General features: G+C 42.8%; 1 protein-coding gene across 2 annotated transcripts in view; it reads left to right on the top strand.

Annotated features, from left to right (window-relative positions):
* The window catches only part of atp8b3 (ATPase phospholipid transporting 8B3), a 35,807-nt gene extending 11,035 nt beyond the window's left edge, over positions 1–24,772 (top strand). For both annotated transcript variants that reach the window (XM_031833247.1, XM_031833248.1), the window contains 15 exons: positions 2,111–2,142; positions 2,304–2,460; positions 3,638–3,826; positions 4,109–4,221; positions 6,776–6,940; positions 7,122–7,233; positions 7,313–7,388; positions 7,688–7,811; positions 10,021–10,207; positions 10,376–10,599; positions 21,901–21,984; positions 22,122–22,346; positions 22,476–22,614; positions 22,729–22,859; positions 22,954–24,772. In XM_031833247.1, coding sequence (XP_031689107.1) covers positions 2,111–2,142; positions 2,304–2,460; positions 3,638–3,826; positions 4,109–4,221; positions 6,776–6,940; positions 7,122–7,233; positions 7,313–7,388; positions 7,688–7,811; positions 10,021–10,207; positions 10,376–10,599; positions 21,901–21,984; positions 22,122–22,346; positions 22,476–22,614; positions 22,729–22,859; positions 22,954–23,208 — 2,213 coding nt within the window. In that variant the 3' untranslated portion in view covers positions 23,209–24,772. The remainder of the gene's footprint in view (positions 1–2,110; positions 2,143–2,303; positions 2,461–3,637; positions 3,827–4,108; positions 4,222–6,775; positions 6,941–7,121; positions 7,234–7,312; positions 7,389–7,687; positions 7,812–10,020; positions 10,208–10,375; positions 10,600–21,900; positions 21,985–22,121; positions 22,347–22,475; positions 22,615–22,728; positions 22,860–22,953) is intronic.

The raw sequence follows: 24,772 nt of genomic DNA, 5'->3' as shown, positions 1-24,772 counted from the left end.
TATAGCCTCGCTACTGTTATAGCCTCGCTACTGTGTATAGCCTCGCTACTGTATATAGCCTCGCTACTGTTATAGCCTCGCTACTGTATATAGCCTCGCTACTGTTATAGCCTCGCTACTGTTATAGCCTCGCTACTGTATATAGCCTCGCTACTGTTATAGCCTCGCTACTGTATATAGCCTCGCTACTGTACATAACCTCGCTACTATTATAGCCTCGCTACTGTATATAGCCTCGCTACTGTATATAACCTCGCTACTGTTATAGCCTCGCTACTGTATATAGCCTCGCTACTGTTATAGCCTCGCTACTGTATATAGCCTCGCTACTGTTATAGCCTCGCTACTGTATATATCCTCGCTAATGTATATAGCCTCGATACTGTATATAACCTCGCTACTGTTATAGCCTCGCTACTGTATATAGCCTCGCTACTGTATATAGCCTCGCTACTGTATATAGCCTCGCTACTCTATATAGCCTCGCTACTGTATATAGCTTCGCTACTGTTATAGCCTCACTACTGTTATAGCCTTGCTACTGTATATAGCCTCGCTACTGTATATAGCCTCGCTACTGTTATAGCCTCGCTACTGTATATCGCCTCGCTACTGTATATAGCCTCGCTACTGTTATAGCCTCGCTACTGTATATAGCCTCGCTACTGTATATAGCCTCGCTACTGTTATAGCCTCGCTACTGTATATAGCCTCGCTACTGTATATAGCCTCGCTACTGTATATAGCCTCGCTACTGTTATAGCCTCGCTACTGTATATAGCCTCGCTACTGTTATAGCCTCGCTACTGTATATAGCCTCGCTACTGTATATAGCCTCGCTACTGTATATAGCCTCGCTACTGTTATAGCCTCGCTCCTGTATATAGCCTCGCTAGTGTATATAGCCTCGCTACTGTTATAGCCTCGCTACTGTATATAGCCTCGCTACTGTATATAGCCTCGCTACTATATATAGCCTCGCTACTGTTATAGCCTCGCTACTGTTATAGTCTCGCTACTGTATATAGCCTCGCTACTGTATATAGCCTCGCTACTGTATATAGCCTCGCTACTGTTATAGCCTTGCTACTGTATATAGCCTCACTACTGTATATAGCCTCGCTACTGTATATAGCCTTGCTACTGTATATAGCCTTGCTACTGTATATAGCCTCGCTACTGTATATAGCCTCGCTACTGTATGTAGCCTCACTACTGTATATAGCCTCGCTACTGTATATAGCCTTGCTACTGTATATAGCCTCGCTACTGTATGTAGCCTCGCTACTGTATAGAGTCTGTCTTTTTACTGGTTTATTTCTTTATCTACTTATTGTTCACCTAATACTTTTTTTGCACAATGTATGTAAGCATTTCACTGTAAGTTTGTATTCGGCGCAATCAAATAAACTTTGATTTGATTGTAGAGCAGATGGTGTTAACAAAGTGTAGCATAGCCTGCCTGTGTTTTAGTTGAAATCAAAGCATGTGTTTTACCTAGTTGCTCATGCTGTTGTTTTGACAAATCTGATTTGAGAGAAAAATGTGACCATTCGCACAATCATGAAATCATGAAATGAGATGGTGTTTTTGTCTTACAGTAACGTTATACTATGCTATTATATTCGGTTCTATTATGTAGAATACTATCATTATCTGATCTTGCAGACTTTGATTAAACTTTGATCCAACTTTATTAAACCAGCACCATTCACCAGAGTAGGCTGGCCTCCACGAGTAAAGCAGAGACTGTTTGTAAAGTAGAGAATCCTGCACATGCGCAGAATCTTCGGGACCTTTAGCTGTCAGGAAAGAGAGGTCCAGAAAAGTCGGATCTGCAGCCACTCTGATAACAAATCAGGGCACCCTTGTAAGTGTTCAAATATTCATATGAACACGCCCAAAAGTGTTAAATATTGAATGTCGTTCCAGCCCTCTAGAGTCAAGGTGTAATCTGAAATTTGTCTGGAATCACATTCCCCATCTGCCCACTGTCTACTACTACTATCGGTCTGGTAGTTAGAACATGCTTACTGTCAGTCTCCCCACTCTCCCCACTCTCCCCACTCTATCTGAAAATGTCTTCATTTCTCCTTTTTGAATTTTTCAGGTGATGCGTCAATCAGTGCAGAGGAATCCCAGGTAATGATCCAGGTTTAGATGTTCCATATCATTGTAGAGGAAAACATTCACGTTATGTGGTTAATTCAGTTTATTTGCACATTGTCAAATCAGTCATGAAGTAGTAAATAAACAAAATAACATAACTTCCATCTCTCTGCCCCACCTCTGCCTCCCCCCAGACATTAGACCTGAGCTGGAACCCTTTCTCCTGTGGGGGTCTGTATCTGTCTGACCAGCGGCTGGTGGACAAGTTGAGGGGGCAGCAGTGCACACAGAGCAGACAGTTCCTCACCACACTGGCACTCTGCCACACCGTCATGACCGAATGGAAGAACGGTGAGAGCAAACAAGTCATTCATGTGTAATTAACATTTTACCATGTAAGTTCGTAAATTTAACTAGGTAAATACTTGGTGTTTTCTGTAGAGTAAAATAAAATTGTTCTAAACCCTCTCAAGAAGTAGGAAAACACATCTCAGCATGATACAACAATACAGCTGGGCGATTCCATGCCAGCGTAGGCCAAATATATTTTTGGTATCTCAGATTGTTCTTTCAATTCACACATAGAAAATGAATTGGGAGGAAGCATGTGTTTGACATGCTTTTTACATTTGTATCACAAACCATTTTGAAAGTGAAAGTTGACATTTTTAGTCCCTTTTTAGACCTATACACGCATCCTGTAAGACCCTAAGATCTGTGAACTGTACCGTACAGACAACATCTTGGTGTCATTATACTCTTTGTAGTGTTCTCCAAAATATGGAGTTTGTCATGATTCTGAAATGCATATTTTCAAAGTAATTTATTCAACATTAAAAACATGAATATCTCAAAATAACCCTTTTGGATTTTGTTCATTTTAAGACATATTGTTTGGAACAATATACTCTACATGTACATCACATTTCCAGAGTGGGCTCTCTGCTAATTCTGAAGGTATGATACATTTTATGATCAAGACCGTGAAGGGAAAATGGATTCAAATGAAACATTATATTGACCTATTATATCCATTTCTATGTATAAAATGGGTCATATCATTAAAAGTAGCAGAGCACCCACTCTGGAAATGTGACTTGTTTGAAGAGTATATTGTTCCAAGCAATATGAAGAATAGAAGCTATATCTAAAAGGGTTATTTTGAGTTATTCATATTCATAATTCTGCGTTGAATAAATGAATGTGAAAAATAGTATTTCAGAATCTAGACATACTCCATATTTGAGAGAGCACTATAAGGAGGATAATGACACCAAGATGTTGTCTGTATCATGTACGGTTCACAGATCATAGGCTCTAACAAGAGGCATATATAGGTCTAAAAAGAGCCTAAAATTGCCACTATCGTGATTTTCATGTAAAAAGTATGCCGAACATCCTTCCTCCTAATAAATCTAATATGTGAGAATTTCCAGAAGAATCTGAGATGCCAAAAATATATTTGTGCTATGCTGGCTTGGAATCGTCCAGGTACTGTTACAGTTTTGTTGCGTGATGTTTGTCCTAGGGGCCCCGGTGTACCAGGCTGCGTCCCCAGACGAAGAGGCCCTGGTGGGGGCAGCCAGGGAGCTGGGCTGGGTCTTCCTCTCCAGGACCAGGGACTCTCTGACAGTCAGTGAGCTGGGCCTCAAACGCCACTACCAGCTCCTCACTCTGCTTGACTTCACCAGCCAGAGGCGACGCATGTCTGTACTGGGTAAGACTGACATTACTATCTGGCCATGTTAGGAAGGATGAATGTACGACCCTAACCTTGAGCTTACCCGTAAAAAAGATATCCTAATGAGGTACTTTCTCAAAAGATCTGACAGAATTTTCCTACCTGAGTGAGACTGGATGCATCTGCCCCACAGCTCCCCTATCCTGGACCCTTTCCCTTTCTCTCCCTTCATCTCTCTATCCCTCAGTCTCTCATCTTGATGTATTCTCCTGACATGTATAAATGTGTTTTATCCTCTGATGTATTTTGTGTTTGCAGTGCGGGAGCCAGAGGGAGGGCTGAAGTTATACTGTAAAGGTGCTGACATAGTGATCCTGGAGAGACTACAAAAAGACTGTCCACATCTGGAAAGCACTGAGAGAGCCTTAGATGTAAGACACAAACACACACACATACATACACACACACACACACACACACACACACACACACACACGCACACACACACACACACACACACACACACACACACACACACACACACACACACACACACACACACACACACACACACACACACACACACACACACACACACACTGGAGTGGCTGGTAGCCTAGTGGTTAGACTGTTAGACTGTTGGACTAGTAACAGTAAAAATCTGTTGTTCTGCCCCTGAACAAGGCAGTTAACCCACTGTTCCTAGGCCATCATTGTAAAAAAGAATTTGTTCTTAAATGACTTGCCTAGTTAAATAAAGGTAAAACACTACACATACTACATTTGCATTGACCCCCCCCCTTTTTTTACGCTGCTGCTACTCGCTGTTTATTATCTATGCATAGTCACTTTACCCCGATCTACATGTACAAATGACCTGGACTAACCTGCACCCCTGGCACATACAGGTACCCCCTGCATATAGCCTCGTTATTGTTATTTTATTGTGTTACTTTTTATTTAATTTTTTACTTTAGCTTATTTACTTTAGCTTACTTACAAGGTTAAGGCCTTGTATTCAGCATTTCACTGTACGGTCTACACCTGTTGTATTCAGCATTTCACTGTACGGTCTACACCTGTTGTATTCAGCATTTCACTGTACGGTCTACACCTGTTGTATTCAGCATTTCACTGTACGGTCTACACCTGTTGTATTCAGCATTTCACTGTACGGTCTACACCTGTTGTATTCAGCATTTCACTGTACGGTCTACACCTGTTGTATTCAGCATTTCACTGTACGGTCTACACCTGTTGTATTCAGCATTTCACTGTACGGTCTACACCTGTTGTATTCAGCATTTCACTGTACGGTCTACACCTGTTGTATTCAGCATTTCACTGTACGGTCTACACCTGTTGTATTCAGCATTTCACTGTACGGTCTACACCTGTTGTATTCAGCATTTCACTGTACGGTCTACACCTGTTGTATTCAGCATTTCACTGTACGGTCTACACCTGTTGTATTCAGCATTTCACTGTACGGTCTACACGTGTTGTATTCAGCATTTCACTGTACGGTCTACACCTGTTGTATTCAGCATTTCACTGTACGGTCTACACCTGTTGTATTCAGCATTTCACTGTACGGTCTACACCTGTTGTATTCAGCATTTCACTGTACGGTCTACACCTGTTGTATTCAGCATTTCACTGTACGGTCTACACTTGTTGTATTCAGCATTTCACTGTACGGTTTACACCTGTTGTATTCAGCATTTCACTGTACGGTCTACACCTGTTGTATTCAGCATTTCACTGTACGGTCTACACCTGTTGTATTCAGCATTTCACTGTACGGTCTACACCTGTTGTATTCAGCATTTCACTGTACGGTCTACACCTGTTGTATTCAGCATTTCACTGTACGGTCTACACCTGTTGTATTCAGCATTTCACTGTACGGTCTACACCTGTTGTATTCAGCATTTCACTGTACGGTCTACACCTGTTGTATTCAGCATTTCACTGTACGGTCTACACCTGTTGTATTCAGCATTTCACTGTACGGTCTACACCTGTTGTATTCAGCATTTCACTGTACGGTCTACACCTGTTGTATTCAGCATTTCACTGTACGGTCTACACCTGTTGTATTCAGCATTTCACTGTACGGTCTACACCTGTTGTATTCAGCATTTCACTGTACGGTCTACACCTGTTGTATTCAGCATTTCACTGTACGGTCTACACCTGTTGTATTCAGCATTTCACTGTACGGTCTACACCTGTTGTATTCAGCATTTCGCTGTACGGTCTACACCTGTTGTATTCAGCATTTCGCTGTACGGTCTACACCTGTTGTATTCAGCATTTCACTGTACGGTCTACACCTGTTGTATTCAGCATTTCACTGTACGGTCTACACCTGTTGTATTCAGCATTTCACTGTACGGTCTACACCTGTTGTATTCAGCATTTCACTGTACGGTCTACACCTGTTGTATTCAGCATTTCACTGTACGGTCTACACCTGTTGTATTCAGCATTTCACTGTACGGTCTACACCTGTTGTATTCAGCATTTCACTGTACGGTCTACACCTGTTGTATTCAGCATTTCACTGTACGGTCTATACTTGTTGTATTCAGCATTTCACTGTACGGTCTACACTTGTTGTATTCAGCATTTCACTGTACGGTCTACACCTGTTGTATTCAGCATTTCACTGTACGGTCTATACTTGTTGTATTCAGCATTTCACTGTACGGTCTACACTTGTTGTATTCAGCATTTCACTGTACGGTCTACACTTGTTGTATTCAGCATTTCACTGTACGGTCTACACCTGTTGTATTCAGCATTTCACTGTACGGTCTACACCTGTTGTATTCAGCATTTCACTGTACACTTGTTGTATTCGGCGCATGTGACAGATACAATTAGATTTGATAATAAGCAGAGCAAGTAGATCTCATGCAGCATCTCATCCAGCATCTCATCCAGCATCTCATCCAGTATATTCCTGTCCTCCTCCAGCTGTTTGCCCAGTTCAGTCTGAGGACTCTGTGCATAGCTGAGCGTACTGTATCTGAGGCCAAATGGGAGGAGTGGAGCAAAACCATGGCCCAGGCTGTCATGACAACCCGTAACCGTGATGACATGCTGGAACGGTTGCATGACGACATGGAGAGAGATCTAAAGGTATCCTCATAATCAGGGCACTGCATTACAGTATGTTGACCATACAATGACATTTGAGGAGAATTCCTGTGCTCCAAAGGATGACGCCCATCAAGGAAACTCATGAACGCTTTATATAAATGCAATGTGATCCAAAATCAGAGTGATAAACTCTCTGTACATCCTGGTTCCTGTTGTGCAGCTGCTGGGGGTGACAGCTATAGAGGACCGGCTGCAGGACGAGGTCCCTGAGACCATCTCCATGCTCAGACAGGCTGGACTCAAAGTCTGGGTGCTGACCGGGGACAAGAAAGGTAACTACTGCTCCCCGCTGTCTGTCTGTCTCTGTCTGTTGGTCTTTCACTCCTCTTTTCTCTCTCTTTCTCTCTGCAGAGACAGTGGTGAACATAGGGTACGCCTGCAGACTTCTGGATCCTGATACCAGACTACTAGAAGGGGATGAACTGAGGTCAAACATATTTACACAGACACAGACACACAGACGAAACCACACAGACACAGACGAAACCACACAGACACACATTCCCGCACACACACACACACACACGGACAAACACACAGCCACACATGGACACACAGACACAGACACACAGACGAAACCACACAGACACACAAAGACACACATTCCCGCACACACACACACACACATGGACAAACACACAGTCACACACGTACACACACACATGGACACACACACACATTGACGATACTTTTCCAATATATCTATTTTTCTGTATCCTCCCACAGGCAGCTCCTCCAGTCTCCTGATCCAGAGATTACTTTCTCCAAGGGCAAAGAGACAGAGCTGTGGTGTGTGGACAGGGAGAGGGCTGGGGAGAAATCAGCGCTGGTCCTCACCGGCCCTGAACTGGTAAACATACACTACCGGTCAACTGTTTAGAAAACCTACTCATTCAAGAGTTTTTCTTTCTTCATTTTTTTTAACACATTTGGAATCACAAGGTAAGCAAACAAGTGTTAAACAAATTCTTTGAATAACCACCCTTTGCCTTGATGACAGCGTTGCACACTATTGGCATTCTCTCAACCAGCATCATGAGGAATGCTTTTCCAACTCTTGAAGGAGTTCCCACATATGCTAAGCATATGCTTTTCCTTCACTCTGCGCTCCAATTCATCTCAAACATCTCAGTTTGGTTGAGGTCAAGTGATTGTGGAGGCCAGGTCATCTGATGCAGCACTCCATCACTCTCCTTGGTCAAATAGCCCATACACAGCCTGGAGGTGTGTTGGGTCATTGTCCTGTTGAAAAACAAATTATAGTCCCATTAGGCAGAAACCAAATGGGATGGCATATCGCTGCAGAATGCTGTGTTGGTTAAGTGTACCTTGAATTTAAAAAAATCACTGACAGTGTCACCAGCAAAGCACCCCCTTCACCATCACACCTCCTCCGCCATAATTTACGGTGGGAACCACACATACAGAAGATCATCCATTCACCTACACAAAGACACGGCGGTTGGAACCAAAAATCTCCAATTTGCACTCCAGACCAAAGGACACATTTCCACCGGTCTAATGTTCATTGCTAATGTTTTTTGGCCCAAGCAAGTCTCTTCTTATTATTGGTGTCCTTTAGTAGTGGTTTCTTTGCAGCAATTCGACCATGAAGGCCTGATTCACACAGTCTCCTCTGAACAGTTGACGTTGAGATGTGTCTCTTACTTGACCTCCGTAAAGCATTTATTTGGGCTGCAATTTCTGAGGCTGGTAACTCTAATGAACTTATCCTCTGCAGCAGAGGTAACTCTGGGTCTTCCATTCCTGTGGCGGACCTCATGAGAGCCAGTTTCATCATAGTTCTTGATGGGTTTTGCGACTGCACTTGAAGGAACTTTGAATGTTCTTGAAATGTTCTGTATTGACTGACCTTTATGTTTTAAGTAATGATGGACTGTCGTTTCTATTTGCTTATTTGAGCTGTTCTTGCCATAATATGGACTTGGTCTTTTGCAAAATAGGGCTATCTTCTATATCCCCCCACCTTGTCACAACACAACTGATTGGCTCAAACGCATTAAGAAGGAAAGAAATTCCACAAATTAACTTTTAACAAGGCACACCTGTTAATTGAAATGCATTCCAGGTGGCTACCTCATGAAGCTGGTTGAGAGAATGTCATGAGTTTACAAAGCTGTCATCAATATTTTATATAATAATACTTTTTTTTGTTTACTACATGATTCCATATGTGTTATTTCATAGTTTTGATGTCTTCACTATTATTCTACAATATAGAAAATAGTAAAAATTAAGAAAAACCCTTGAATGTTGTTCTTCGCACCTTTTAAGGAATGACCCAGGTGCAGACAGTGTTGAAGAAACTAAAGTTTATTCTGTAAACAGGGGCAGGCAAAAGACAGGTCAAGGCAGGCAGGGGTCAATAATCCAGAGAGGGTGTAAAGCAGGGGAACAGCAGGCAGACTCAGGATCAGGTCAGGCAGAGGTCAGTAATCCAGAGAGGGTGTAAAGCAGGGGAACAGCAGGCAGACTCAGGATCAGGTCAGGCAGAGGTCAGTAATCCAGAGAGGGTGTAAAGCAGGGGAACAGCAGGCAGACTCAGGATCAGGTCAGGCAGAGGTCAGTAATCCGGAGTAGTGGGTCAAAGGTACAGGACAACAGGCAGGCTCGGGGTCAGGTCAGGCAGAACGACAGAACCGGGAAACGTGAAAACGGTAGCAAGGAATAAGCGGGAGCAGGAAAACAAAACACTGGTAGGTTCTACGAACAAAACGAACTTGCAACAGAGGGGATACTGGGGAAGATGGGCGACACCTGGAGGAGGGTGGAGACAAGCACAAAGACAGGTGAAACAGATCAGGGCATGACAGTTCTAAATATTTGACCGGTAGTAAAGGTGTTAATGCTAATACGCTCCCTTTTAAAACCATAAGACTGAAAACCTTATAGCTTAGTGATTATCCATAATTCTGTATCATTCATTTGCTCCTAGTCTAGTAAACACTCCCTTTATCTAAAGGCTGCCTTATCGTGTTGTTTATTCAGAAAACCATCACACAAAAGGTTAATAGTGTTCATGGTTTGTCCATTCTCAGGCAGAGTTTGATGCCAGGCCAGAGTGGGGTGCCAGGTTCATGTCCCTGGCAGGGCTGTGCCAGTCAGTGCTCTGTTGCCGTGTGACTCCCGGCCAGAAGGCTGACGTGGTCACACTCGTTAGGAAAAACACTACCTCCATCATCATGGCAATAGGTGACGGCGCTAACGACGTGAACATGATCAAGAGTGAGTGTGATGGAAAAAAAGGTTGACTGTGAAATGATGTTATGATTTCTGTTCAAAGACAGGGTGTATTTAACATGTCCTTTCTCACTCACTCACTCTCTCTCTCTCTCTCTCTCTCTCTCTCTCTCTCTCTCTCTCTCTCTCTCTCTCTCCTCCTCCCTCCTGTAGCGGCTCATATAGGGGTAGGTTTGGCTGGGGTAGAGGGGGGTCAGGCAGTTCAGAATGCTGACTATACCCTGGCCAAGTTCAGTTTCCTACAGAGGCTCCTATTGGTCCACGGACGCTGGTCGTACCGCCGAATTGCTGTCTTTCTGCGTTACTTCCTGTACAAAACCTGCAGCTTCGCTTTGGTGCACATTTGGTTCGGCTTCTTCAACGGCTTCAGTGCCCAGGTTAGATGGCAACACTGGTCACATTGGTTTAGCACCAGAATCATTCATATAATACTAATGGTTTACCGGGGAGGGGGTTCTGGGTGGGGAACAACCAATGGGTGGGTTTCCCTGTGGGTCCTGTTTTTGTTTCACATCCATGGGCTTATTAACACTAAAGATAACAATTCCATCGTTAATAATGCATTTGTGTTTTTATGGCAACGCTACCCATTATTTCTTGGAATTTGAAAGGTCTGAATATTGCTATCAAATGTTGCAGCTGTCTTGATATCCTAGCAATGAACCAGTGGTGGAAAAAGAATACAATTGTCACACTTGACTTAAAGTAAATATACCTTAATAAAAAATGACTCAAGTAAAAGTGTTAGTCACCCAGTAAAATACTACTTGAGTAAAAGTCTAAAAGTATTTGGTTTTAAATATACTTAATTATCAAAAGTAAATATAATTGCTAAAATATACTTCCTCAAAAGTAAAAGTATACATCATTTAAAATTCCTAATATTAAGCAAACTAGACAGCACTATTTTCTGTTTTTTTAGTTTACGGCTAGAGGAACACACTCCAACACTCAGACATCATTTATAAACGAAGCATGTGTGTTTAGTGCGTCCGCCAGATCAGAGGTAGTAGGGATGACCAGGGATGTGTGTGAATTGGACCATTTTCCTGTCCTGCTAAGCATTCAATGTAACAAGTACTTTTGGGTGTGAAGGAAAATGTATGGAGTAAAAAGTACATTATTTTCTTTAGGAATGTAGTGAAGTAAAAGTACGAATTGTAAAAAATATAAATAGTCAAGTTAAGTACAGATACCCTTAAAAAATTCATAAGTAGTACTTTAGAGTGTTTTTATTTAAGTACTTTACACCACTGCAAAAAAAAACATTAAAATAGAGAGCCATTATATAAAGGTATAATCATAATGAAACATAAGAAAAGGAAGGCAGAATCACTTTCCTTAAATGGATCCATAATGGAAGAAAATTGCCTGATTAAACAGCTGATAATTACACAGGTGTACCTTGTGCTGGGGACAATAAAAGGCCACTCTTAATGTGCCTTTTAGCCCCTTTTATCCACAATTGTGTGGTATCCAATTGTTAGTAATTACTATCTTGTCTCATCGCTACAACTCCCGTACGGGCTCGGGAGAGACGAAGGTCGAAAGCCATGCGTCCTCCGAAACACAACCCAACCAAGTCGCACTGCTTCTTAACACAGCGCGCATTCAACCCGGAAGCCAGCCGCACCAATGTGTCGGAGGAAACACTGTGCACCTGGCTACCTTGGCAAGCGCGCACTGCGCCCGGCCCACCACAGGAGTCACTGGTGCGCGATGAGACAAGGATATCCCTACCGGCCAAGCCCTCCCTAACCCGGATGATGCTAGGGCAATTGTGCGTCGCACCACGGACCTCCCGGTTGCCGCCGGATGCGACAGGGCCTGGGCGCAAACCCAGAGTCTCTGGTGGCACAGCTAGCTCTGCGATGCAGTGCCCTAGACCACTCGGGAGGCCCACATGTCTCAATTTTGAGGGAGCACACAGTTGACATGTTGACTCCAGGAATGTACACCAGAGCTGTTGCCAGAGAATTTAATGTTAATCTCTCTACCATAAGCCGCTTCCAACATTGTTTTAGAGAATTTGGCAGTATGTCCAACTGGCCTCACAGCCGCAGACCATGTGTAACCACGCCAGCCCAAGACCTCCACATCCGGCTTCTTTCCCTGCGGGATTATCTGAGATAGCCAGGACAAATTATTTGTATTTGTATTTATTATCGATCCTCATTAGCTGCTGCCAAGGGATCAGCTACTCTTCCTGAGGTCCAGCAAAATTAAGGCAGTTTGTCAGAGTCGTGTGTATAGGTGGCAGGGAAGTCAGGCGCAGGAGAGTCAAACAGAGTGTAAAATGGAGTCTTTTAATGAATGTCCACGTAACATGCTCCATAACACACAAAAAATATATATATAAACAAACATGGGTACGAGGACCCTTCGCGCACCTATATAATAAACACAACACTGACAATAAACCATCTCTGACAAAGACATGAGGGGAAACAGAGGGTTAAATACACAACAGGTAATGAATGGGATTGAAAACAGGTGTGTGGGAAGACAAGACAAAACCAATGGAAAATGAAAAATGGATCAATGATGGCTAGAAGACCGGTGACGTCGACCGCCGAGCACCGCCCGAACAAGGAGAGGCAACGACTTCGGCAGAAGTCGTGACACAGTTTTACAATTTTAAAAACATTACATTACAATACATTCACAACAGATTTCACAACATATTAAGTGTGTGTCCTCAGGCCCCAACTCCACTACCACGTATCTAGAACACAAAATCCATGTGACGTGTGTGTATAGTGCCTATGTTATCGTGTGTGTGTGTATGCATGTGTCTGTGCCTATGTTTGTGTTAATTCACAGTCCCTGCTGCTCTATAAGGTGTATTTGATCTGTTTTTTTAAATCTAATTTTACTGCTTGCATGAGTCACTTGATGTGGAATAGAGTTGCATGTAGTCATGGCTCTATGTAGTACTATGTGCCTCCCATAGTCTGTTCTGGACTTGTGGACTGTTTTAGAGACCTCTGGTGGCATGTCTTGTGGGGTATGCATGGGTGTCCAAGCTGTGTGCCAGTAGTGCAAACAGACAGCTCAGTGAATCACAACATGTCAATACCTCTCAGAAATACAAGTAGTGATGAAGTCAATCTCTCCTCCACTTTGAGCCAGGAGAGATTGACATGCATAATATTAATGTTAGCTCTCTGTGTACATCTAAGACCCAGCTGAGCTGCCCTGTTCGGAGCCAATTTCAATTTTCCTAAGTCCCTCTTTGTGGCACCTGGCCACATGACTGAACAGTAGTCCACGTGCGACAAAACTAGGGCCTGTATGACCTGCCTTGTTGATAGTGTTGTTAAAAAGATAGACCAGCGCTTTATCATGGACATACTTCTCCCTATCTACACTGCTGTTGTATCAATATGTTTTGACCATGACAGTTTACAATCCAGGGATACTCCAAGCAGTTTAGTCACCTCAACTTGCTCAATTTCCACATGATTCATTACAAGATTTAGTTGAGGTTTAGGGTTTAGTGAATTATTTGTCCCAAATACAATGCTTTTTGTTTTTTAAATACTTAGGACAACCCTTTTCTTTGCTACCCATTCTGAAACTAACTGTAGCTCTTTGTTAAGTGATTCAGTCATTTCAGTCGCTGTAGTAACTGACGTGTATAGTGTTGAGTCATCCGCATACGTTTTTTCCCAGCAGTAGACTATGATCAATAATGTCAAATGCCACACTGAGCAGCCACCACAATCTTTATGTCTATATTGTTTGTAATGAAGCCCTTTAATGGGTAAAAAATATTTTTATTGGCTGGGCCTGGCTCCCCAGTGGGTGGGCCTGGCTCCCAAATGGGTGGGCCTACACCCTCCCAGGCCTACCCATGGCTGCACCCCTGCCCAGTCATGTGAAATCCAGAGATGAGGGTCTATTGAATTTATTTCAATTGACTGATTTACTTACAGTGCCAGTCAAAAGTTTTGACACACCTACTCATTCAAGGGTAATTCTTTATATTTACTATCTTCTACATTGTAGAATAGTAGTGGAGACATCATATGGAATCATATAGTAACCAAAAAAAAATATATATATGTTATATTTCAGATTCTTTACAGAAGTCACCTTTTGCCTTGATAACAGCTTTGCACACTCTTGGCATTCTCTCAACCTGGAATGCTTTTCCAACAGTAAAACAATATAGAAACACATTTTTGGTTACTATATGATTCCATATGTGTTATTTAATAGTTTTGATGTCTACAATGTAAAAAATCATAAAATTAAAGAAAAACCCTTGAATGAGTAGGTGTGTCTGAACTTTTGACTGATACTGTACAGTTGAAGTCAGAAGTTTACATACACTTAGGTTGGAGTCATTAAAACTCATTTTTCAACCCCTCCACGAATTTCTTGTTAAACAAACTATAGTTTTGTCAAGTCGGTTAGGACATCTATTTTGTCCATGACACAAGTCATTTTTTCAACAATTGTTTACAGACATTATTTCACTTATAATTCACTGTATCACAATTCCAGTGTGTCAGAAGTTTACATACACTAAGTTGACTGTGCCTTTAAACAGCTTGGAAAATTCCAGAAAATGATGTCACGGCTTTAGAAGCTTCTGATAGGCTAATTGACATCATTTGAGACAATTGGAGGTGTACCTGTGGATGTATTTCAAGGCCTACCTTCAAACTCAGTGCCTCTTTGCTTGACATCATGGGAAAATCAAAAGAAATCAAATATTGTAGACCTCCACAAGTCTGGTTCATCCTTGGGAGCAATTTCCAAACGCCTGAAGGTACCACGTTCATCTGTACAAACAATAGTACGCAAGTATAAACACCATGGGACCACACAGCCGTCATACCGATCAGGAAGGAGACACGTTCTGTCTCCTAGAGATGAACTTACTTTGATGCGAAAAGTGCAAATCAATCTGAGAAAAACAGCAAAGGACCTTGTGAAGATGCTGGAGGAAACGGGTACAAAAATATTCCACAGTAAAATGAGTCTTATATCGACATATCCTGAAAGGCTGCTCAGCAAGGAAGAAGCCACTGCTCCAAAACCACCATAAAAAAGCCAGACTACGGTTTGCAACTGCACATGGGGACAAAGATCAGACTTTTTGAAGAAATGTCCTCTCGTCTGATGAAACAAAAGTAGAACTGTTTGACCATAATGAATATCGTTATGTTTGGAGGAAAATGGGGAGGCTTGCAAACCGAAGAACACCATCTCAACTGTGAAGCACAGGGGTGCCAGCATCATGTTGTGGGGTTGCTTTGCTGCAGGAGGGACTGGTGCACTTCACAAAATAGATGGCATTATGAGGGAGGAAAATGATAAGGATATATTCTCAAGACATCAGTCAGGAAGGTTTAAGCTTGGTCGCAAATGGGTCTTCCAAATGGACAATGACCCCAAGCATACTTACAAAGTTGTGGCAAAATGGCTTAAGGACAGCAAAGTCTCTGATTGTAAATCCACACCAGGCCTGACTAAGTCCTTTCTAAAATAATGAGGAACATTGGTGTGAATGAATAAAGGCAAATCGCCTGTATGGGACGGTGTTGCGTCTGAGCTCTACTTAAATTGTTGAAATCAATTAGGTCCACTATTGCTCAAAATTATTAACACAGCCGTTCACAAAGGCTAATTTGAGATGTGAATACAGCACTAATTTTCCCTTAATAAAACAAAGGTAAGGATGCCACCCAGTGTTCGACACTATGGCCCCAAATCTTTGATAAACACAGATATTAAACTGTTTTCTAAAATGTTGTCATCCCATCTTGAGACGTACTTACCAAAATTGGTCCACACTAACAAAATAAATTATCCCTGGATAACCGCCGTCAATTACTACATACTGTATCTAAAATGCTTCATCAGAAAAACCGCTCCTTGACCTGTTTTATCTCTCGATGCAGATTTTTTTTGATAGACTAGATTGGTCAATACTCTGGTCTGTCTTGGAACATATGGGAATTGGTTCCAATTTAATTAATATAATTAAAATGCTATATGCCAATCACATAGCCAAAGTTTTAACAGGTAATATCTGGTCCTCTCAGTTCAGAATTACTAAAAGCAGCAGAAAGGCAATCCAGTTTCTCCTTTGATCATTTTATTCTCAATGGAACATACGCAATTCATCAATCAAAGGAAATAATAAAAATGTCCCTCAAATCTACTGATCATTTAATCTCATTATATGCAAATGATACTTTACCATATCTAGACAATGTATATCAATCACTCCCAAACGCATTGAAGATCATAGATAAATTCACCGTAATCTCAAGTTTTAAAATTGATCTAACCAAATCAGCCCTACTGCCTGATGGAAGACTCCATCTCTACCAGTGGAGGCTCCTCAGAGGAGGAAGGGGAGGACCATCCTCAGTGAATTTCATGAACATAAAAATAGTGTAACATTAAAGTTAGCCCTTTTAGATAAAAATATAGTAAATATATTCACGTCACCAAATAATTGATTAAAACACTGTTTTGCAAGATCTACATTAGCCTCAGCAGCACTCTGTAGGGTAGCACCATGACGTAGCCAGAGGACAGCTAGCTTCTGTCCTCCTCTAGATACATTGACTTCAATATAAAACCTAGGCGGCTCATGGTTCTCACCCCCTTCCATAGACTTACACAGTAATTATGACAACTTCTGGAGGACGTCCTCCAACCTATCAGAGCTCTTGCAGCATGAACTGACATGTCGTCCACCCTATCAAAGGATCAGATAATTTTATCTAGTACTGAAAGCATAAGCTACCGCTAGCTAGCACTGCAGCAAATAAAGTAGTAGTAGTAGTTGCCTCAAAGAGAGAGAAAGTTTTGAACAATTTAATTTCTTCCAAAGTTTTAAGGAGAAGCAAAAAAAGAGAGAAAGAGAGAGAGAGCAAGCTATATTTAGTAAAACATTTTTCACTTTCACTTTCACTTAGCTAATGCAGCTAGTTAGTTTAGCCTACTCAAACACCCGGTTCAAACATAGAGGGATGCTATGTTAGCTAGCTGGCTATGGCTATCCAACACTAGAAAAAGGTGGCACCGACAAACATGGTAGCTCTGCTTCCAGCTCCTAAGCAACTTTGCATATTTTTTGGGGGGTGTATTATTTCTTACATAATTACCCCAGAAAGGTTTTTGTGTTATTAGATACAGCCGGAAATAACTTTTGGATATCAGAGCGGCGGTAACTCACCTGCATTACGACCAGGAATACGACTTTCCCGAATTGGATCCTTTGTTCGAACAATCCATGGCAATTTAACTTATCCCAGAGGCTGCTCCAAGACGCCACTGGTGGAGAAGAGGTATTCTGAGTGTACTTCTAGTCTGACTCAGGAGGCGTGCACACCATCCACCGCTTCCAAGTATATTACTCGCTAATGTTCAGTCTCCAGACAATAAAGTAGACGAGCTCAAGGCTAGAATCTCCTTCCAGAGAGACGTCAGAGACTGTGACATACTCTGTTTCACAGAATCATGGCTCTCTCCGGATATACTGTCCCTGTCCATACATCCAGCTGGGTTCTCAGTACATCACGCAGACAGGAATAAAGAACTCTCCTGGAAGAAGAAAGGCTGGGCTGTATGTTTCATGATTAACCACTCATGGTGTGATTGTGATAACGTACAGAAACTCAAGTTCTTTTGTTCACCCGACCTAGAATACCTCACAATCAAATGCTGACCGTATTACCTCCCAAGGGAATTCTCTTCAGTTATAGTCACAGCCGGTTAGATTCCCCCTCAAGTCGATAACACGACAGCCCTCAAAGAACTACACTGGACTTTGTGCAAACTGGAAACCACATATCCTGAGGCCGCATTTATTGTAGCTGGGAATTTTAACAAAGCAAATTTGAGGAAAACGCTACCGAAGTTCTATCAACAATTTTACTGTAGTACTTGCGCTGCTAAAGCACTTGACCACTACCTACAAGGCCCTCCCCCACCCTCCCTTCAGCAAATCAGATCATGACTCCATTTTGCTCATCCCTTCCTATAGGCACAAAACTCAAACAGGAAGTACCCATGCTTAGGTCTATTCAACGCTGGTCTGACAAATCAGAATCCATGCTTCAAGATTGTTTTGATCACGCTGACAGGGAAGTGTTTCGGGTAGCCTCTGAGAATAACATCAACATATATACTGACACGGTGACTGACTTGATCATTTTCCACTGTGACTATTAAAACCTACCCAAATCGTAAACCATGGATAGATGGCAGCATTCGCACAAAACTGAAAGCGCGAACCACTGCATTTAACTATGGCAAGGTGACTGGGAATATGGTTGAATTCAAACAGTGTAGTTATTCCCTCTATAAGGTAATCAAACTGGAAAAACTTCAGTACAGAGACGAAGTGGAGTTGCCGAAGACGTATGTGGCAGGGTCTACAGACAATCACAGATTACAAAGGGAAAACCAGCCATGTCACGGACAGCGACATCTTGCTCCCGGACAAGCTAAACACCTTCTTCGTCCACTTTAAGGATAACATAGTGCCACACATGCCCCGCACCCAAGGACTGTGGGCTCTTGTTCTCTGTGGCTGATGAGTGTAAGACATTTAAACGTGTTAACCCTCGCAAGGCTGGGTTAACGGCCCAGACATTATCCCTAGCCACTTCCTCAGAGCATGCGCAGACCAGCTGGCTGGAGTGTTTACGGACATATTCATTCTCTCTCTATTCCAGTCTGCTGTCCCCACTTGCTTCAAGATGGCCACCATTGTTCCTGTAGCCGAGAAAGTAAAGGTAACTGGACTAAATGACTATCGCCCCATAGCACTCACTTCTGTCATTATGAAGTGCTTTGAGAGGGTAATTAAGGAAGCATATCACCTCTCCCTTACCTGATACCCTAGACCCACTTCAATTTGCATACCACCCCACAGACAATGTGATCACCATCTCACTGCACACTGCCCTATCCCATCTGGACAAGAAGAATACCTATGTAAGAATGCTGTTCATTGACTATAGCTCAGCCTTCAACACCAGGTGGTGAAGGTAGAAAACAGCACCTTCACTTCGCTGATCCTCAACACAGGGGCCCCACAAGGGTGCGTGCTCGGGCCTCTCCTGTACTCCGTGTTCACCCACGATTGCGTGGCCACGCATGCCTCCAACTCAATCATCAAGTTTGCAGACGACACAACAGTTGTAGGCCTGATTACCAACAATGACGAGACAGCCTACAGGGAGGAGGTGAGGGCCCCGGTGGAGTGGTGCCAAGAAAATAACCTCTCCCTCAACGTTAACAAAACGAAGGAGCTTAAACGTACATGCATTTGGGGATAACGGGGATTAACATACATGAATTTGTCCAATAGAAACTATTGTTTGCAACTATTGGACTAATGGTTACACCCTAGATCAGCTAGATGCAGTTAAGAGTGCAAGGCGGTATTGAATGTATCACTGTCTGTCACCTTGATTACTCAAAATTCTCTCGACCTGTGCACCTACGTTGTAGTCTTTCATTCATTGGCTAGATTATAGCAACCTCATGATGGGTACAGAGAACATTTTAGACTGATGTAGTAGCCTAAACCTATCGATGTTACATTGAGCTGGGTGAATGGAATATGAATGACAGTCATGCAATATGCTCTAATAGAAATAAGTCCATGTTCATTAAACAAATTATAATTCTCCCTCTTCTTAAACGGCACCGACTGCCACTGGTCTCTACTCACGGAATCCCAGTCGTTTCCCATTTTAAATATTTGGGAGTAGATATTTTTCCTTCCTTGGATTAAACCATTGTCAGAAACCTTAACAGAACGCTCAAATCAATTCAATCCAACCTCAGTAGATGGAATAACATTCAAATCAAATCAAATGTATTTATATAGCCCTTCGTACATCAGCTGATATCTCAAAGTGCTGTACAGAAAGCCTAAAACCCCAAACAGCAAGCAATGCAGGTGTAGAAGCACGGTGGCTAGGGAAAACTCCCTAGAAAGGCCAAAACCTAGGAAGAAACCTAGAGAGGAACCAGGCTATGTGGGGTGGCCCGTCCTCTTCTGGCTGTGTCGGGTGGAGATTATAACAGAACATGGCCAAGATGTTCAAATGTTCATAAATGACCAGCATGGTCCAATAATAATAAGGCAGAACAGTTGAAACTGGAGCAGCAGCACGGCCAGGTGGACTGGGGACAGCAAGGAGTCATCATGTCAGGTAGTCCTGAGGCATGGTCCTAGGGCTCAGGTCCTCCGAGAGAGAGAAAGAAAGAGAGAAAGAGAGAATTAGAGAGAGCACACTTAAATTCACACATGACACCAAATAGGATAGGAGAAGTACTCCAGATATAATAAACTGACCCTAGCCCCCCGACACATAAACTACTGCCGCATAAATACTGGAGGCTGAGACAGGAGGGGTCAGGAGACACTGTGGCCCCATCCGAGGACACCCCCGGACAGGGCCAAACAGGAAGGATATAACCCCCCCCCCCCCCCCCCCCATTCCAGTTGCTTTAACCAGCAGAATAAATATGATTGAAATGAATTTTTTGCCCTGGCTGAATTTCTGTAGTTCAATGCTTCCCATGGCTTCCCCTTCTGGCTATTGAAAAGCAATGTAACTGGTAATCAAGGTAATCAAAATGGCCCATACTCCAATACTTCACATTAATGCCTTGCAATATGGAGGGAGGCCTTTTACATCCCAACCAACAGTCCAAATGTGGAAACCGTATCCTTGGCGATATCATGGACAGTAATGGTTTGAGAACATTCCAAGATTTAAAAGATACATACACATTACCAGGCAACTCCTTTTTTCAATATTTACAACTTACGTCAGCTATCCTGGCCTATGGAGTCCCTCGGGAAACTCAACTCCCAATTATGGAATTTATAAATAAATTATCAACTTTTAGAAAGCTCATATTCTGAGCCAGCCATTAAAAAGTATGGTCCTCAAATCTGACTGAATCTGAACGACTGTTTAACTGGAACAGAATATGGAAAAATATGACATTGGCATCCAGTAATCTAAATCAATTTATACATTTTAAGTTTGTTCACAGACTGTAACACCAAGGAAACATTTTACGATTATATTGGCCCCAACTCCCACCTCTTCACTGTGTCCCCTAAATCAGGTAGGCACTTTCCTTCCTATGATGTGGGAGTGCCCTGCAGTTGAATGCTTCTGGGGCAAAGTTACAAAATTCATTTAGAAGTGCTTGAATGTAAATATTCATGCTTTGCATCTATTATGTTACATAACGATGATAGCTCCTTGAATCTCTCAATCAATCAGAGACTGTTACAGCTGGCTGTTGGCTGGGGTTGGGGGAATTGGTTGGGGGAATGGGTTGGGGGAATGGGTTGGGGGAATGGGAGGTCCTCTTCTTCTTTTGTTTGATTTTCCTGTTTATACTTAATTTATTATTAATTAAACAAAAAATATGATACTTTGTAATGTTTTATTTTATGTTCTCTTCTTTTTTTCTTCTTCTTTGGAGTGGCAGCCCACAGGTACAATGTATAAATAATGAATAGAAAATATATGGATTATGAAATTATATGAATGTAAATACCTGTAACCCCCCCCCCCCCAAACAAATACCCCCCAAATCATATAATGGAACTGCAACCTTTTTTAAAAGATCCCAATGTTTTAGCCATTTTCTGTGCTGTTTTCTTCCAGTCTCTGTATGAGAATTGGTTCATCTTCCTGTACACTGTGTTCTACACTGCAATGCCAGTAGAATGCCTGGGCATTTTTGAGCAGGTAAGAGAAAAGACAAAGGCATCTTTGTAACGAGGTGTGAAATCCCAAGGGGCCCAGAGTTTCTGTTTTACTCCATGTGGCCATCGACACACTCCTGACCCTTACCATACTGTTGTTTGATCTCCTCTCTCCTATAGGATGTGAGTGCAGAGTGCAGTCTGAGCTGGCCAGAGCTCTACAAGGTTGGCCAGAGACAGGAGCTGTTCAACACCTGGCTGCTGGCTGCCACCCTGCTCCATGCCTTCTACACCTCTCTGGTTCTCTTCTTTATGCCCCTGGGGGTCTTCTACAACTCTGCCCTGGACTACCAGACCATGGCCGTCACTGTCAGCATAGCATTGTTGTTCTCAGCCACCATTGAGGTAAAAAGGGTTGGAGGTCATGGAACGGACGTAAACAGTTCTATGGAGTTGCACATCACTGCTGATTATCGTTGATGATTATGATACATGTATTGACATGGACATTGTGTGTTGGTTTGTGTGTCTCAGATCATTCTCCTGACCAGACACTGGACTAAGTGGAGTGTGGCTGCGATGTGTGTCAGCTTTGGCCTGTTCTTTGTGTGTACGCCTATCACTCACAGTCCCAAGCTATTTGAGAAGTCCCCAGTAGACTACTACTTCCCTGGTACACACCTCACTTCTACCACTGTCTTAACATTGATATTTTATACTGTCTTGAACTGACTATGTGTGTGGTAATATTGAGGTGGTTGGGTATGTTTGACTGTGGTCTGATCAGGTGTGTCTCAGAATGCCTTCCCCAACCCGGTGGTGTGGTTCACAGCCCTGCTGACAGCCTGGACTGCTGTCCTACCCTCCTTTACCATCCACACCCTCAACATCATCCTCACTAACCCAGACAAACATAGGGTGAGACTGCCGCGCGCGTGCATGTGGGATGGCCATGTTACATTACCCACAGTGGAGAGAAGTCATGTTTGACCTGTTCTCTGATTTCCACCAGGTTCACATCACCAAACACGGGCCTGTAGAGCTGCAGAAGTCTGGCTTCAGGAGAGGAGACTCCCACCGCCGCTCCTCCTACGCCATGTCTCAGGGCCGAGGCATTGGCCGTCTCATCACTTCTGGAGCTAGTCACCGTAGCACAGCTCCCCCAGTGGACAGGAGGGGAACTTTAGGTGAAAATGTCACACTAGCAGGCCAAACACAGAGCGATGATGCTCCGAAGAATATTACTGAAATTGATTCATCCAAATAGATGGAAATGGGATTGATAATGTGTGTAGGTCCCTCCACAACTACAAGAATAATATATTTCCTACAGCAGTAAAAACATTGCAAATAGGGCCTGTCTATAGGGTCATAGTTTAACCCATGATTTAGCCCTGGTAGTTCAGCACCTTGGACAGCAGAATCCTAGACTGAGGTGTACCTGTTCAAATGATGGTTGGATGATATGGGAGTGGTTTGTGAGGATGGCATACAGATGTACGATCTTAATTTGATCACCCTGTTGCAGGAGATACACTACATGACTCCTGCTTGTTGAACATTTCATTCCAAAATCATGGGCATTAATATAGAGTTTGTTCCCCCGTTGCTGCTATAACAGCTTCCACTCTTCTGGGAAGGCTTTTCATTAGATGTTGCAACATTGCCAGTCAAGTTCTTCCACACCGATCTCGACAAACCATTTCTGTATGGACCTCGCTCCATGCACGGAGGCATTGTCATGCTGAAACAAGAAAGGGCCTTCCCCAAACTATTGCCAAAAAGTCAGAAGGACAGAATCATCTAAAATGTAATTGTATGCTGTAGCGTTAAGATTTCCATTTACTGGAACTAAGGGGCCTAGCCCGAACCATGAAAAACAGCCCCAGACCATTATTCCTCCTCCACCAAACCTTACAGTTGGCACTGTGCATTTGGGCAGGTAGCGTTCTCCTGGCATCCGCCAAACCCTGATTCAACTACTGGGCTACCAGATGGTGACATGTGACTCATCACTCCAGAAAATGTGTTTCCACTGCTCCAGAGTCCAATGGCGGCGAGCTTTACACCACTCCAGGCGACGCTTGGCATTGCGCATGGTGATCTTAGGCTTGTGTGCGGTTGCTCGGCCATGGAAACCCACTTTGTGCAGCTCCCGACTAACAGTTCTTGTGCTGACATTGCTTCCAGAGGCAGTTTGGAATTCGGTAGTGAATGTTGCATTTTTACGCACTAGGCGCTTCAGCACTCGGTGGTCCCGTTCTGTGAGCTTGTGTGACCTATCACTTTGCGACTGAGACGTTGTTGCTCCTAGACGTTTCCACTTCACAATAACAGTACTTATAGTTGACCAGGGCAACTCTATCAGGGCAGAAATTTGACAAACTGACTTGTTGGAATCCTATGACGGTGCCACGTTGAAAGTCACTGAGCTCTTCAGTAAAGCCATTCTACTGCCAATGTCTGTCTATGGTGCTTGCATGGCTGTGTTCTCGATTTTATACATCTGTCAGCAACGGGTGTGGCTGAAATAGCTGAATCCACTCATTTGAAGGGATATGCACATACTTTGTATATACACAGTAGTGCATTTCCTGTAATGCTGAAAATGCATAACTTGTAGTGTATTTGAGGTTTAAAAAGGCTTCTGACGTTTGTAATTTACCTTTCGAAATATGTATCAACTCCTACAAAAATGTCCATTAATTATATAATCCACACAATAATTCACATTTCCTGTTGTTGCAGGATTATTTTCCTGCTGTAGCAAACTGTCTCAAATTGAAATCCTACATGTGTGTTTTTCTAAATAAATGATATTTGACACCTTA

This window comes from Oncorhynchus kisutch, linkage group LG10, assembly GCF_002021735.2.
Source record: "Oncorhynchus kisutch isolate 150728-3 linkage group LG10, Okis_V2, whole genome shotgun sequence".
In the NCBI taxonomy this organism is placed as follows: domain Eukaryota; kingdom Metazoa; phylum Chordata; class Actinopteri; order Salmoniformes; family Salmonidae; genus Oncorhynchus; species Oncorhynchus kisutch.
The sequence above is the reverse complement of the archived record's forward strand: the minus strand, read 5'-3'. Positions and strand labels throughout refer to the sequence as shown.